At 35.5% G+C, this 15,826-nt stretch overlaps 1 protein-coding gene across 13 annotated transcripts in view; it reads left to right on the forward strand.

Moving 5' to 3' along the window:
* Window positions 1-14,582, forward strand: part of LOC109086782 (cAMP-specific 3',5'-cyclic phosphodiesterase 4D-like) — a 193,668-nt gene extending 179,086 nt beyond the window's left edge. For 6 of the 13 annotated variants that reach the window (XM_042733248.1, XM_042733252.1, XM_042733250.1 and 3 more), the window contains 9 exons: window positions 7,771-7,864; window positions 7,965-8,140; window positions 8,491-8,589; window positions 8,855-9,019; window positions 9,462-9,561; window positions 10,802-10,956; window positions 11,040-11,162; window positions 12,103-12,285; window positions 13,165-14,581. In XM_042733248.1, coding sequence (XP_042589182.1) covers window positions 7,771-7,864; window positions 7,965-8,140; window positions 8,491-8,589; window positions 8,855-9,019; window positions 9,462-9,561; window positions 10,802-10,956; window positions 11,040-11,162; window positions 12,103-12,285; window positions 13,165-13,632 — 1,563 coding nt within the window. In that variant the 3' untranslated portion in view covers window positions 13,633-14,581. Of the gene's footprint in view, window positions 1-6,527; window positions 6,909-7,770; window positions 7,865-7,964; window positions 8,141-8,490; window positions 8,590-8,854; window positions 9,020-9,461; window positions 9,562-10,801; window positions 10,957-11,039; window positions 11,163-12,102; window positions 12,286-13,164 lie in introns of those variants that run through there. The other 7 variants (XM_042733243.1, XM_042733245.1, XM_042733244.1 and 4 more) reach the window with 3 other exon arrangements.
* Window positions 14,583-15,826: the final 1,244 nt, after the last annotated feature.

The following is a 15,826-nucleotide window of genomic DNA, read 5'->3' on the forward strand; positions in this document are numbered from 1 at the left end:
TATGTATTTACGGTAGGAAATTGACTAAATATCTTTATGGAACATGATCTTTATTTAATATCCTAATTATTTTTGGCATAAAAGAAAAATCTATAATTTTGACCCATACAAGGTTTTTTTTTTTTTTTTTTTTTTTTTGCCTATTTCTAAAAATATACCCCAGCGACTTGAGACTGGTTTTGTGGTCCAGGGTCACATTTGAGGTTGCATTCATGTCTATAGCACAGACAAAGTTTAATACAAACCATTTATTGTATATGTATTTTGTTAACTCAAACACCTTCAAACTGTGAAATGTAAACATGTTTGTTGTAACATCCTGTATTAGACAATGTTTACATAGAAATATCCAATTTTTTCCTGCTAACTATTATTTTTACTATTATAATTTAACTATTATTATTATCACAATCTGCGGTGCATTATGCAAACTGTTTACAGTGATGCCGATTACATAACCTCGCCATATCATCAGACTTTATTGCTGAACAAACAGGAAACAGTCTTTGTAGAACTGGTTTTAGGTCAGACACTGGCTGTCTTTGAACTTCAGCTGCTGTGTGTCCCAAGACAGAACAGTCCACCTTCAAGTTTCTTCTGTAGATACAGCTTAGTTCCTTCCTTCAACGTGCATCTGTGGATATTTTTCACCTTCAGCAGGTGAAAATGGTGCATCTGATCAATTAGTAAAGTTACAGCACACTCTCCTCATTCATACGTGCAGAAGTTGAATACTGTAAGTTAGACACTTGTATGCAGCACATGCTTGGATATAGTGTCTCACTGCTGATATAGAATGAGATGCTGCATGTCTAAACTAGCCCAGGCATGACATCAAAGCATCCCGACAGCATATGTGAGGGTTTTAACATTCACACACAGCACCGCCAGACTCATGCTAGTGACGTAACTGCATCAGTGTCCTCATATCTATCACAATGTGCTTTACCATTTCAGGCCCATATAAGCGTGTTTACGCAGAGAGCTGCTTCGATGCTGTAATGTTTGCTAGTGGACCTCATTAACCTTTCGGCTGGGTGTCTTTGTGCCGAATGTGGTGCGTGTGCATCGTCTGCGCTGCCTCTCAGCCCACTGCAAGGCTCAATTTGTCTGCGTCGCCATGGCGACTGCAAGCATGTAGGATCCTGCACAAGCCTGTTTGTCTGCGCAGTGACAGGGAGGGCATGTTGTTGCTGTGTGTGTGTACTGTAGGTATTCTGTTCATCAGTATGCAGCGTGGCAGGCCTATGCCGGTGATTCAGGAGCATGCTCAGTACATTCAAAAACAAACCATAAAACAGGCAGGAGAGACTGAGGGGCTGTGAAGGAGGGCTGGCTTCTGATTGGTCCGGCGATTCGGTGGCGAGAACAAATGTGCAACACCTCATGCACCTGATCATCATAATATGATGCGAAGAGATGCAAATGAAGACATTGCTCAGAAATGAATTGCGTTCTGTAACAGATGCAAATGTACACGTTATCTGATCTCTGGCTGCTTTATTGCATAACATACACTGGGTCTTAAAACATTGAATGATTCTAGAATGTACCGTTTGACTCTTTTACTGGAATCAATATTTATTTAGAGACAGATAAAGATTCAAACTCATCCCCAATGACTATGAAAACAATAACTCCAACATCAGCACCTAAATAATCCTATAATCCCTCAACTAAGGGCTCAAATTTAGAGGATTTTATGGATTTAAACCAGTGGTTCTCAACCTTTTTTTTCCACTGGGCCAAACTATGGTACAAGTGCAAGTCTCACATATCATTTACATATTGCGTCACAAATACAAAGCATCCAGATTTATAATATTATAGCCTAAATATTATATCTAATCGATTACATTCATTGAAATGAATAAATTAATAATTCTACTCACCATTAATAAAACACCTGATGCTGTCGGGAGCTGACCAATTTTGTGAAATTCGGCTCAAAAGGAGTAACAGCACAATGAAGTTGCGATTGTAAGTTGCAGTCTGTAAGACGTGCACGCAAATGTGACTTGACATGTGACATTGCAGAAAATGTGCATTCATAAATGTAGCATATATTGATCCACATATGGAAAGCACTTTCGAATTGAATTATCTGAGGTTCTAAATTCTGATGCCCAATTTTACCGAACTAATGGCTGCAGATGACTATTTGAATTGAATTCTGGCAAAATGTTCGTTAAATGCATAACGTTAATTAGCCTACATGAGTACAGGTCTGCTCATGTCTGAAAATAATATATGAAAAACAAAATTATTCTACATAAAAGCATTATAGTTTACATTTGTTTGGTCCATTTTTAAATGAATGTAAAGGCTAAAATTAATTGTAAAACTAAAAGTTATTTTTTAAATTGTGTTCAGCATGGTGGGCCGCATTTGAATTTGTGACGGGCCGCGGGTTGAGAACCACTGATTTAAACCCCTAACCTTAAGAATTAAATGATGGCATGAAAATTGTGCTGTTTGTGCTCCAGACGGGAATGACTATTTAAAATGACTCTTTTAAATAATTTCATTTATAATTAAAATTTTCTTAGGGATAAAAATCTACCTCAGCCTCTGCTCTAAACTATAGGGAGCCCTTTTACATTACTGTAAGGTTACAACATAGCCCAAACTTTAATGTAATTACTATTTATTTTTAACTATAATAATGAACACTCAAATTAAAAAAATTGTGAAAACGTGTAAATATTTTTTTTTAATTAACTTCTAAATTATACAATTTCTATTTGTTGTTGAAATATAATAATTTAGAGTCATAACTTGTTTCATTAAATATTTATTTAAACACATACATTAAATAAATAAGACATCACTAACAGTTAGAATGAATAGAATTAAATAGAAATAGACTGAAGTATAGTCTAATATTTTACAAAATGCTCTTCTCTAGACTTAATTTCTCTAGCAAATAACAGCTGTGAACACTGATGTCTTACCTGAGGTAAATTAAATACTACGTAACATTTTGTTTTAATGACATCTTTCCACGGTTAAAACACTGATTAAAGATTACATGAGGCGTGAGATGTTCATTCATCTATATTTCGCGTTAAAACTAGTAATAAAGAGGAAGGGGTGATCTGATGACACTCACTTGCATATATATATATATTGATAATATATAATGAATGTAACTAATTTTATAAATGAAGTTATGAAGCTTTTAAGCAGTAATGTGTAAATTACACTTTAATGCCATCTTACTGAGATACACATTTTTGTTTCGGAAATAATGTTATTAAATGAATAAGTATCTTTTTTTAGAATCAATTTTTTGTAATTTTAGGTCTCTATCTCTAGCTTGTCTAGAAAGCTTTTTTTTAGCTGTTTATCTTTCTATATGGTACCAAGTTAAAGACTTCCCATTACAGCAGATCTGGATTTACCAAAGTATCCAACTTCCCCTGCATGAAACTCCTGAAACAGAGGCCTGCCAGAGCCCGAGGGAAGAAAGACAGAAGGAAAATGAGACATATGGGTTATGGAGGGGGGTCCGGCGTATGGGATGAGGGGTATCTGTGGCCAGTGGCTTTCTTGAATGATTTGGATCCTGCACGCGCGCTGTGGTGAAGCCTTTTGGCATCCCATTGGACCTCTCTGAAGCAGCGGCCACAAAGCACGAAACATTGAACGATACTCAAAGAGTCCGCCGACGGCTTTAATCAAAGCCACACGAGGCCTGTGTGAGCCCAGCTAGAGGCCTCAGATCAAGCCAGAATTCACCAGACTACTTCACAGAAAACCACAGAGCTCTGTTTCCATCACTAAAGAGAATAAACGGCCTTCATATGTGCAATACAGACACATAATGTGCCACGATTTTGTGTCAACAATTTTAAATTCCTGCATCAGATTTAGCCCATTTGTGCACTTAAGCTGTTGGTTCATCCAGTTCTAGGATGCATTTAGTATTTGTCAGATGTGTTTGGAATTATGTGTCATTATGAGTGTGCATATTCCCAATAAAACTTGACGTGGTGATAGATCTCCAGAAATAGCTTTGCCTTTCTGATGACGAGCATGAAAGTCATCCGGGCAGATTTTGGGGTGTGGTCGGAGGTTTCCCCCCTTGTTTCCATCAGCATGACACCGGCCTCAACCTGCAGCAGACTCTTCCTATGGCGCAACCACACTGCCTCTAGTTAGCGCTAGTCTATAATTAATCATAATCCACTGTACTGTAGGATTCTGTTTCATGTACGCTTATTACGGCTCACTCTTCAGTAAGACTAGTGATGGACGATAAGACCAGTATGATATTGTGGTATATATATTACAAAAAGTTATTTTTTTGATGAAAAAATAATAAAAAGTTTTTTTTTTTATGTTGTTTAATTATTTCTTTTGATATATTTTTTTGTTGACTTTGTTTTATTTTAATGAACCTTTTTTTTTTTTTTGTTAAAAGATAAGATTATTTATTTATTTTCATTCTTTTTTATTTACTTGTTTTCTCTTTTTTGAAATTATTTTTTATTTGGCCAAAATATCAGATTATTCATAAATGAATGACAAGTCTGACATCAGTGCAAAACAGCTTCAAATTACGAGATGGCTTCTCACAGTGTTACAAACTAAATCACAACGATCACAAGAACAACTCAACTTATCAAAATACAAACAAATAAACATCACAACCAACTAAAAGAAAACCAAAATAATGTGTCTGCTAAGATTTTAAAAACTTTTTGACATACATTTTGAATTTTTGACAGACTCTTCAATCTTTACCAATTAGACATTGTTTATTGTAAAAACAAAAACAAAAAAACATGAAAATATAATTTTTTTTAGTGTCCAGCATTTATATGCAGCATCAGACATGCATTTATGCAACAGAATGTCTCTAAAATGTTTTTTATCAGATGAGAGCAGACATACTGATTATAAAGGCCGTGTTTTGTTCTTATTTTTGAGTGTTGTTCAGTAGGTTATAGTATGTCAGTAAAAGTTCTTGATAAATTGACATACACAGCGATTCTCTCCAGCTTTACTTCCTTGTTTATGATGAACCACACAATGTGTTGCTTTGCATAAAGAAATGCTTTGACGTAACATGCCACCGCAGAGGATTCATATTTCTCCTCATAAAGTAGTATCGTTGTTGTGTGGTAAAGGCTTCAGGTTCATATTCAAATCAACCACAAACAAATCCAGCCAATGGCTATTGCTTTCATAAAAGAGCCCCTGATCTATCATTTGTTTTTCAAATGAGAACATCTCCACTGGCCACATGAAAGCCTTGTGTTATGCTTGCATGGGGGTCGATATCTCCATATGAATGCTGGCATATTGTTCCAGACATGTTTGTTTTATTTTCAGCTTTTTGTAACCCTTCTGCAGTTCTTTAGTGTCATCAAAGACACCCACTTCTGATTAGCCTTTTAGCCTTCAAGAATGGAAGTGGACATTACCGAGGTCAATATTTACACTCAAACAGGAGTTTGTTTTACAGTCTTTTTGACTGTCAATGGATTTGAAATTAATTTTACACTTCATGACAGTGTACATTGTACACATTTTCAGTGGCCAGTGTGGATGAGAGAAATGAGGCCAGTAGCCTTATCAAATAAATAATTTAACAAGCATTAAATATTCATTTGATTTAAAAAAATATATATATATATTATTTGAGAAGATAACATTTTATTTTATTTTATAGAAATTCAACCCAGATTTTTAAATATATTTTTTGTATATTATATTATGTATAAAATCCAGTTTAATTCATTTGATACTTTTTTATTTACTTACTTTTAATTTTACATTTTTAAACATTTTATTTTATTAATTTGTTTTAGTATTAGTATTTATTTATTGCATTTGTTACGTGGCAAATATGTGTGACTCTAAAAGGTTAATCTTCCTTAAGGGTGAATCTGAAAATAAAAATAAAAACATATTGAGGTGGCATTTAATCACTAATGAGAAGAAAAAATCGTTTTGTAAATAAATGAGCATTAAATATTCATTAAATCTAAAATGATTTAGTTTTTTCAGAAGATGGCATTTTTATTTTATTTTATTTCTAGAAATTCAACCCAGAAATGTTTTATATATTTTATTGTGTAAATTTATTATATTGTATAGTTTATATTTTAGCAATTTTATTTTAATTTTATTTTTTTAGTTTACTGTATTACGATATTTGAAAGAAGTATTAATTAAATAATTATAAATAAATAATCCGAAATATATATACATATATAAATATTTTATTTTTTTATGTTATTATTGAAACACCGCTATAGAATTTTAACTCAAGGTGCAAGGTTTGAAAACAGAAATCGTTTATTATCCCTCAACATTGCGGACGTTGATGTTAGAAATGAGGCAAGAGGAAGCTCCTGCTTCTGATCGGTCATTGCCGATAATACCGGCAAAATATCATCCGAATTATATCGGTCTATCAATACTTGATGAGATAACGTCAACAGATAGACCCCACCAGGAGCTGTTCATGAGTCATTGGAGCACACGGCCGCTCTGCTGTATGATTATAGCAGGTACAAGGTGAGCTGTGAAAACCAAGGCCTGCATCCTCCATCAGCAGATGACGGCGCTGCTGCCCCCATCTCTCCCTCTCAGTAATGAGCCGTGATTGGCTGTGTGGAGGGGCACGAGCAGCATCCATTATAGGAGCAGTCCCATATTTGGAAGGTGTTGAGCAGCCCAGCATCTTTCTCGCAGCTCAGAAGCCATGTCTGCAAGCCTCCGCACCTCCACCTGATCCCGAGATGCGGTTTTTAGACTGAGACCGCAGAAGCATTCGTGTGGCATTGTCTGAAGGATTTAGGAGTGTTTTGTTTCTTGCTTTTGCGTGTTTTGGAGCATTAACGAAGATGCCTGAAGCAAATTATTTACGCTCAGTCTCATGGGGATATATAAAGGTATGGATCATGTAGTTGATTTTCTGTATCTCTAGTCTCGGGTGTACAGGGTTCCTTATTTAGAACAAATAGAGGTAGAATTGATGCATTCAAATAATGTGCGGTACACCACATGTAAATGATATGCAAATTAGCAACAATCCAAACAGGACAGTTTCAGTGCACTGTGGGTTTTATTTGGTCAGTTTTGAAGTTTTTCTGCCATACACAGATATTTTCAGTGTTAATGGTGTGTTGTTGTAAATCAGTGCATTTTTTATGCAAGACAGTAAAGATGAAAACAATGTTTTTTTTAGGTCTGGCAAATTTATGTGACTAAAAGGTTTGCCCTCCTTTAGGTAAATCTGACAAAAACATATTCAGGAAAGGAAATCAATTCTAAATTATATTTTGCATGAAGGAAATTAAACCCATTTAGCATGTTTTTGTATTGCAACATCATTTTAATGTGCAAAGCCTCGAAGTGTCGTCTGAAATTTTCTTCTAAAATGAGCATTTTTATCTGGCTCCTATATTTATGTTCAGTTATTTCATTTTATATATATACGTACAACTTTATCCATGTTTATCCTTAAATTATAATCATTATCTGTTTTAATTCTTAATTATTCATCATGAGTTTACAAATATGAACTTATTAATGATTTCTAGATGTGTGGCTATTTTTAGATCTGGTCTGGTTTTATTTGAAGGGTCTGAGGCTGTCTGTTCTCACACTGATTAGAACAGGAGGTTACTGCTGATTGATTTGAAAATTCAGTTGATTGATTAATTTATTCATTGTCTTTGTGTCACCCAATCATGAAGGATTACCATGACTGATTAAAACTCTGTCTTTTATCCTTTCTGTCTGTCTGTGCAGTTCAAGCGGATGTTGAACAGGGAGTTAACGCACCTGTCTGAGATGAGCAGATCTGGTAACCAGGTCTCAGAGTTCATCTCCAACACATTTTTAGGTAAACCATCAGTCACAAAACACAATGCTTTTGACTTGTCAGTGTTACGGTGAGGTTTGGAGCTCTGGCTCACATTCACACTTTTCTATTGTTTCTCCAGACAAACAGCACGATGTGGAAATGCCCTCCCCGCAGACACAGAAGGAGAAGGAGAAGAAGAAAAAGCCCATGTGTCAGATCAGCGGAGTGAAAAAACTCATGCACAGCACCAGCCTCACCAATTCCAACATCCCTCGCTTCGGGGTCAAGACGGATACGGAAGACTCCTTAGCCAAGGTGACACTTCAAACTCAGACAGAACCTTAATCATCTCATTTGAATCCTGATGGGAGACTCTTGTAGACCTTGACGAAAGGTCATTGGTGCTTTTTTGTGCGGTGACGTACTGTAGGTGGATGACGTGTGATTGGAAAGATTTTGTACCCTGCTGAAAAGAGCAGCTTGGAGCAGCATGCGTTTCCATGCTGTTCACCGGGAAGCCTGTCGACCAGCTTGGTTTTTTAACACTTTGGTTGACACTTTGGTTAAATTGCTATTTCAGCCAAAAATGTATGGTTGCATTACTAGTCATTTAGTTCAGTGGCATCACACACAACACTGTCTAATGATTCCCTGCTCTGTTTCAGGAACTGGAGGACATAAACAAATGGGGCCTTAATGTTTTTAAAGTCACAGAGTTTTCAGGCAACAGGCCTTTAACGGTGATGATGCACACTATATTTCAGGTGAGACCAATCACCTTTATTTACTTTGCTCATAAATGTCTTGCGGTGCACAATTCATCAGTGTTTGTTTTCATAACTCTCTTCACCTCTGATGTAACCGGTCACATGGACAGGGAATAACTGCATTAACCAATAATACCATAGCCTACTTTATTTGACCCCGTCAAAACCTGCATTATTTAACATGCTGTGTCATGATGGTAAATGTGTTGCATGTTATCAGAAACTGACACTTTATTCATCTTTCTGTTTTTCTCTCCCACAGGAAAGGGATTTACTCAAAACATTTAAAATTCCCTTGGACACTTTCATAACGTACCTGATGACCTTAGAAGACCATTATCATGCTGATGTTGCGTATCACAGTAACATTCACGCTGCTGACGTCACCCAGTCCACACACGTGCTGCTCTCCACGCCTGCTCTGGAGGTGAGGGATGCCGCTTTCCTTGCAGTTTTCAAAAGAAATGAGAACATTTATGGAAACTAAGGCTCCTTTGGAAATGACCATTGTATTGACCTCACATCTGAGAACGTCTGCTGCTCACATCGACCAATTCAGCATTTAACAACTGGGCGTTTGTTGGTCATTTCACATGCGTTGAGGTTCGACCATAACAGAGGTTGTTTACATACTGTATAGAGGGCTGAAAATGGACAAGCAACAAATAAATTCAGAATTTTTTGGGTGCAACTAGCCTTGACTAACATTATAAGCTGATTAAAGGTGAAAAGTGTGGCACGTGAGCCCTTCAGTTCAGATTTGATTTGGTATGACCTTGTGTGCTACTTGCTGGATTTCTAAAAAGGTTATGTGGTGAAGATAATGTCTGCTCTCACTCACCGTACATCCACATGTTGTTCTCTTTCAGGCGGTTTTCACAGACCTTGAAATTCTCGCTGCCATTTTCGCCAGTGCTATTCATGATGTGGACCACCCGGGTGTCTCCAACCAGTTCCTTATTAACACCAGTAAGTGTGCTGTATGAATATCCGAGTCATTTGAACCATATCTAAATAATTGAGCATTTGATGTGTTTGATTGCTTCTTATTGGATTATATGGGTTATAGAAAATAATAAAAATAATAATAACAACAACAATAATAACGTTTTTAAGCAGATCAAAAAAATATGTCTGCAGCCATGCTTTTAGTGTACATTTTAAAGGTTTAATTATCTAATTATTTAAATTTTTTAAGTATTATAATATCATTAATTATTTAAATTCATTCATATAATAATAGCGTTACAACAATCTCATTAAGTGTAAAAATATAATCACCTATTATTTACATTTCTATAACCTAAATAATTAAATTTACAAATATATCTCATTATTTAAATGTATAAATACAATAATCTCAGTTTTAAATGTCTAAATATAATAATTATATTTGTACATTTTAATAATTATAGAAATATAAATAAAGAGATTATCTCATTATTTAAAAGTATAAATACAATAATCTCATTTTGTGTCTAAATATAATAATCTATTTACATTTCTGTAATCTATTTAAATCTGTAAATATAATAACCTAACTATTTAAATATATCAATATAATTATCTCTATTATTTTAAATGTCTAAACATAATTATGTAATTATGTACATTTCTAAATATAAAAATCCAATTACTTAAATGTATAACTATAATAATGAAATTTTGGTCCAAAAAAAAAAAAAATGTATTAGTTATAAAATTTATAGTGACTACTTGTAATTAAGCCATAAGGTATGTTTTATTTATTACCTATATAATAATTGAAAATATAGATACATTAAGGGCACAAATTAATTGAAGTTATTCTTCATCTAAAAGTTCCCCTAAAAGCTAAGGTTAATAGTTACTTAGAATACGTAGAATGCATAATTTGACAAATCAGCATCAAGAACGAGTCTATCCATTTGATAAATAATTATATGAATGGCAACTCCTGAGGTTTGCATGGTATTGACGGAACGGTTGGGAGCAGATCACTCAATCCCATCAGCACACATCTCTCTGTTACATAACTTTATTTTGACATAAGCAGCACTGATGCGCCGATAGGACAGATAATCGCGACTGAAGCCTGATGGGATTGTGTGTCTGTCTCTCCTGCGTCACGCTGTAATCTCTCACAGACAGTGTTGACACAGCTGTTCGTCACGCTCGTCTACAGATTAGCACAAGGTCAGAGTTTCTGCTGTTTTCTTCATGTCTGCAGACTCGGAGTTGGCCCTCATGTACAACGACTCGTCGGTGCTGGAAAACCATCATCTGGCGGTGGGCTTCAAACTCCTGCAGGAGGAGAACTGTGACATCTTCCAGAACCTGACCAAAAAACAGAGACAGTCGCTGCGCAAGATGGTCATCGACATCGTACGTCCCGCTCAGATGACATTTAGCATTGATAATGCTAGCTCTGAATTCTGGCTCAAGGTTTTCTCACATGTTTCTCCCAGGTCTTGGCGACTGATATGTCCAAACACATGAACCTGCTGGCCGATCTGAAGACCATGGTCGAGACCAAGAAGGTCACCAGTTCTGGAGTCTTGCTCTTGGATAACTACTCAGACAGGATACAAGTGAGTCTTTTAAGCTGATATGGGTCTTTTCTGACTTCCTGTAAACACTCTTGAGTTTGTTCAAGCGGCCCACACAGCCACTTCTAGCTCAGCCAGTGGCGTGAATTGAGGGCAGGACTTTGTGTTTTGTTGACCAGGGGGTACATTCACAATCAAACTTCCAAAACGGCATAGTGGGATTTTAAATCATATTTATCAGAATTACTTTCAACAATTAAAAACAAAAAACAATTGTCATTGTTTGTAAACATAAAATGTAAAAAGCTATTTGACCCTTTTTTTTTTACATGAATTAAATGGTCAATTAAGAATCAATTAAAAAATTTATAGAAATTCTGTCTAATCTAATGAGATATTAAACATTTAACTTATTGTTTTATTTTATACCTGTGGATTTGTTTATAACAATTTCTCAGCTGCATCTGACACTTATGATTTCAATGGTAAATTAAGCAGAAACTATAAATTCTTAGAACTTCAGTAACTATCTAATTAGATTTTTTATATATATATATATTATTTGGTATTTCATTTTTTTTATTATGATACTTATTTGTAAATATAAGATGTAGTTTTAATAACAGATGCAGTTGATACTGGTTTGTTGTAATATAGGATGTAGTTTTCTCAGCTGCTTCTGACACGTTTTACATAATAAATGCTAAATTATGCACAAATTGTAAATTCAGTCAACTTCAAAAATGATCTAATGCGGTAGGAAGTAAGTTTAACATTTTAACATTTAACTAATTTTTATGATACTGATTTGTTGTACATATACTGTAGTATGTCATTTTCTCAACAATATTTAAATTGTAAATTCAGCTGATATTATAACGTGTTAATTCATAGAATTTCCATGACTATCTAATGGAAAGTTTAACATTTTAAACGTAGATTTACATTTTAATAGATTTTTGCATGTGTTGATGTTCCTCAGGTGCTTCAGAACATGGTGCACTGTGCGGATCTCAGTAACCCCACCAAACCCCTGGAGCTGTACAAACAGTGGACGGACCGCATCATGGAGGAGTTCTTCAGTCAGGGCGACCGAGAGAGAGAGCGAGGGATGGAGATCAGCCCCATGTGTGACAAACACAACGCCTCTGTAGAGAAGTCTCAGGTAGCTATAGAAGTTCTGGAACTATGTTTCTACCGTCTACCCTACTATGAGTCCAAAATAAAACAGTTAATTGTAAGATAAAGTGTAAAAAAAAAAAAAAAAAGCATTGCAAAGAAAAATGGGGACAATTTTTTTTTCTATGAAATTGTTAAATCTAATAAACCTTAATGAAATCAGCAGACATAGAACAAATAATTATTTTCATTAATTTATTTTTAATTTGTAGTTTAAGTTTTAGTAATTTTGTTATATACTTTAGTCTTTCATTCTTTTTTGGTGTGTGTGTGTGTGTGTGTGTGTGAGGAAAACCCAACACATGGTAATATTGTACTGTTTTTAGGTTTTGATATCATATGAAAGCCCTGCTCTTATTTTGTCCATAGCTTTAGTACTTCAAATTATTTAATTTTTGTATACATTTTTATTTTTATACAGATATAATATTAATAATATACATATTTTTTCATAGATATTTTTGGTATTATTTTTATTGACAAGGCAACATTACTAATTTTTGTCAAGTTTTTCATCTAATATTTACATTTTATTGAATTTCAGTTATTGAATATGTTTTGTAATTATTATGGAAATGGATATGGAAAATGTATGGTCAATGGAAAAAATAATTTCAGTTTTAGTTGTAGTTCTTCAATGTATTTCATTTAGTTGCCAAAGCATCATTTCAAATTTTTTACATTCACATTTTTCATCAAATATTGTATTTTATTTAATCTTTATTTCAATTACCTAAATGTTTTAGTTGACGATAAACCACTGATTTGTCAATGAAAAGTGTAAACTTTAAATGAAAATTAATGCTATAGAAATCTGAATCAAATCAAATCAATGTAAGTGTAATTCTCACGTCTCTGTCTCCAGGTGGGCTTCATTGACTACATCGTGCACCCGCTGTGGGAGACGTGGGCCGACCTCGTACATCCGGACGCCCAGGACATCCTGGACACGTTAGAGGACAACAGAGAGTGGTACCAGAGCACCATCCCACAGAGCCCATCGCCCGCTCCCGACCAGTCCGAGGAGGGCAGCCGCTCCACTGGAGCAGATAAGTTCCAGTTCGAACTGACGCTGGAGGAGGACGGAGAATCAGACACGGAGAAAGACAGCGGCAGCCAGGCTGAGGAGGAGGAGGAGGAGGAGGAGGATGAAGAAGAGGAGGAGGATGACAACAGCTGTAGTGATTCCAAAACTCTGATCACGCAGGACTCGGAATCCACCGAGATTCCAGAAGCGGAGGAGGGAATTTCAGAGATTTCCAGGGACCCCAGCATGGTGGAGGAGGAGGAGGACGATGAGGAAGATGAGGAGGAGCAGCCAGGAGACACGTAGCAGTGCGTCTGGACGGCCCGAAATAGCTGCCGCGATGACAAAAAAACAACGCATATTTAATAACAGACAATGAAATTGAGTTCCAAAGCGCACGTTGCACTCCGAGACCTCGGCCACTCCTCTCTCACTCTCTTTCTATTTTCCGTCTCTCTACGAGCTGCCTGGAGACGAGAGGACACTAAGACTTCAGTAGGTTGTCGTTTTATTTGCACTCAGGAATAATATTTAGTCCTCTGTTTTTTCAAGCTTGGTTTTGTTTACCGTCGCCCTCCTCCTCCTCCTCCTCCCTCCTCCTCCTCCTCCTCCTCCTCCTCCTCCTCTGTGGACAGTGACAGTGAGGAAATTCCCCGCACAAAGCAATCAGAGGAGACGCCAGCGGGGATTCAAAGAGACCTTATTTTCTACGTTTTAAGTCTTCCTAAACTTTTGACTGAGAAAAATTTCACAAAAGACAAAAAAACATACAGCCCAGAGCTGTCATGGCCTCTTCGATGATTTTGTACGGTATACATACAGATTTTTACATAGTTACTTTTTAAATAACAAAACAGCAGCTGTTGCGTTTTCAAGGAAACTTTGTGTGAAGGGTAACTTGCAAGTACGTGACGTGGGTCGTGCGTTCGCCACCATATTCACATCACTGCTGTCCCACACCCTCCTTTCAGAAGCTGTATTTACGTCTTTATTGTCTTTTTTACTTCGTCAAACACTTAACCTCCAACGAGCCTCTTAATACACCTACAGATGCTTTATGTGCGTTCAGCTCATTTCTGATTTATTTCTGCCTTGTTTTGGAGCAGTTATTTCAGCAACACTGCACTTAAAGCCTGTAATATATATATATATATATATATGTAACGTGTAAAATATAATGTTAAAGTATTAACATTACAAGCACCACACTAATATTAATACACGTTCAGTCTCATATATATATATATATATATATATATATACACACACACATATACATATACACACACTTGTATATATATATATATATATATATATATATATATATATATATATATATATATATATATCTATATATATATATATATATATATATATGATTTATATATGTGTGTGTTAATATTAATGCAAATAATATGTAGTATTAAAATATTCATATACATTACAGGCATCAAGTAACGTGTTACCAAACATACACTTTAAAAGAACTTTATTACTGACATTAATCAACATTCAGAGACACATTCAAACATCCTGTTCAGGCTTTATAACTCCAGGTCAAGCTTAACTTCTTTTACTGGCATCATCCTGTCATGGGTGTATCAGATATTCAATCATTTATTTGCAGCACTTCCATTATAAAGACATCTGGAGATTTTTTTATAGCGTGTGAGACTCTGATTTTCTTTCCTTTTGCCTTGTTCAATTTTCACCTGCAGGATCTCACACGCCGAGCGCCTGAAACTAAAACCACAAACTCCCAAAAACCACATCCATCCTGTGCATGTGTATTCTACAATCGTAGAGTATTTGTCGTGCAATGCCTTTCAAAATCCCGTTCCCCATCCGTCATGATTCATTAGATCAGAGATCTTCTCTTAGGGCTAGATGCAGTTTAGCGTCAAAATCCACATTTTCATTTCACGCCGAAACTTCCCTCCCGCACCAGACACGCACTATGTGACACGTGGCTTTTAATAAGGACTTATTTATATCTGTATATGGTTTTAATTTATTGTTTGGCTTCTGTTTGAAAGCAGTACTGTAGACCATCACCTGTAGCATAGAGCGTGTGGACTTGCAAGTTACTGGCCTCCTGTTTTTGGCCGTGTACATAGAACAAACTTTTTAAAGTCTATAGTTAATATAATACGCTCACAGAAACTTGAAACCTGGCTCGAGTAGTACTGATTTTGTTATTTTTATTTATTTTTATTTAGTTTGTGCCATGATATTCTTTCCTCACCAGATGACCTTACCTGATTATGGATTTTTTGTTGTTGTTGTTATTGTTGTTATATACATATATATTTTATTTTTTTCCCCCGCTGTTTACAACGATGTATTTATTTTGCTGTATATATTGTAATGTTTGTTGTAAATGATGACAGATTCTAAACTTCATCTCGGATGGAGTTGCTGTATTTGGTAAACTCTTGTTGAGAGAATGTTTATTATTATAAATGCTATCCAATGTAAAAAACAAAAAACGACGATGATA

The sequence above is a fragment of the Cyprinus carpio genome, chromosome B10 (genome assembly GCF_018340385.1).
Source record: "Cyprinus carpio isolate SPL01 chromosome B10, ASM1834038v1, whole genome shotgun sequence".
Classification (NCBI taxonomy): domain Eukaryota; kingdom Metazoa; phylum Chordata; class Actinopteri; order Cypriniformes; family Cyprinidae; genus Cyprinus; species Cyprinus carpio.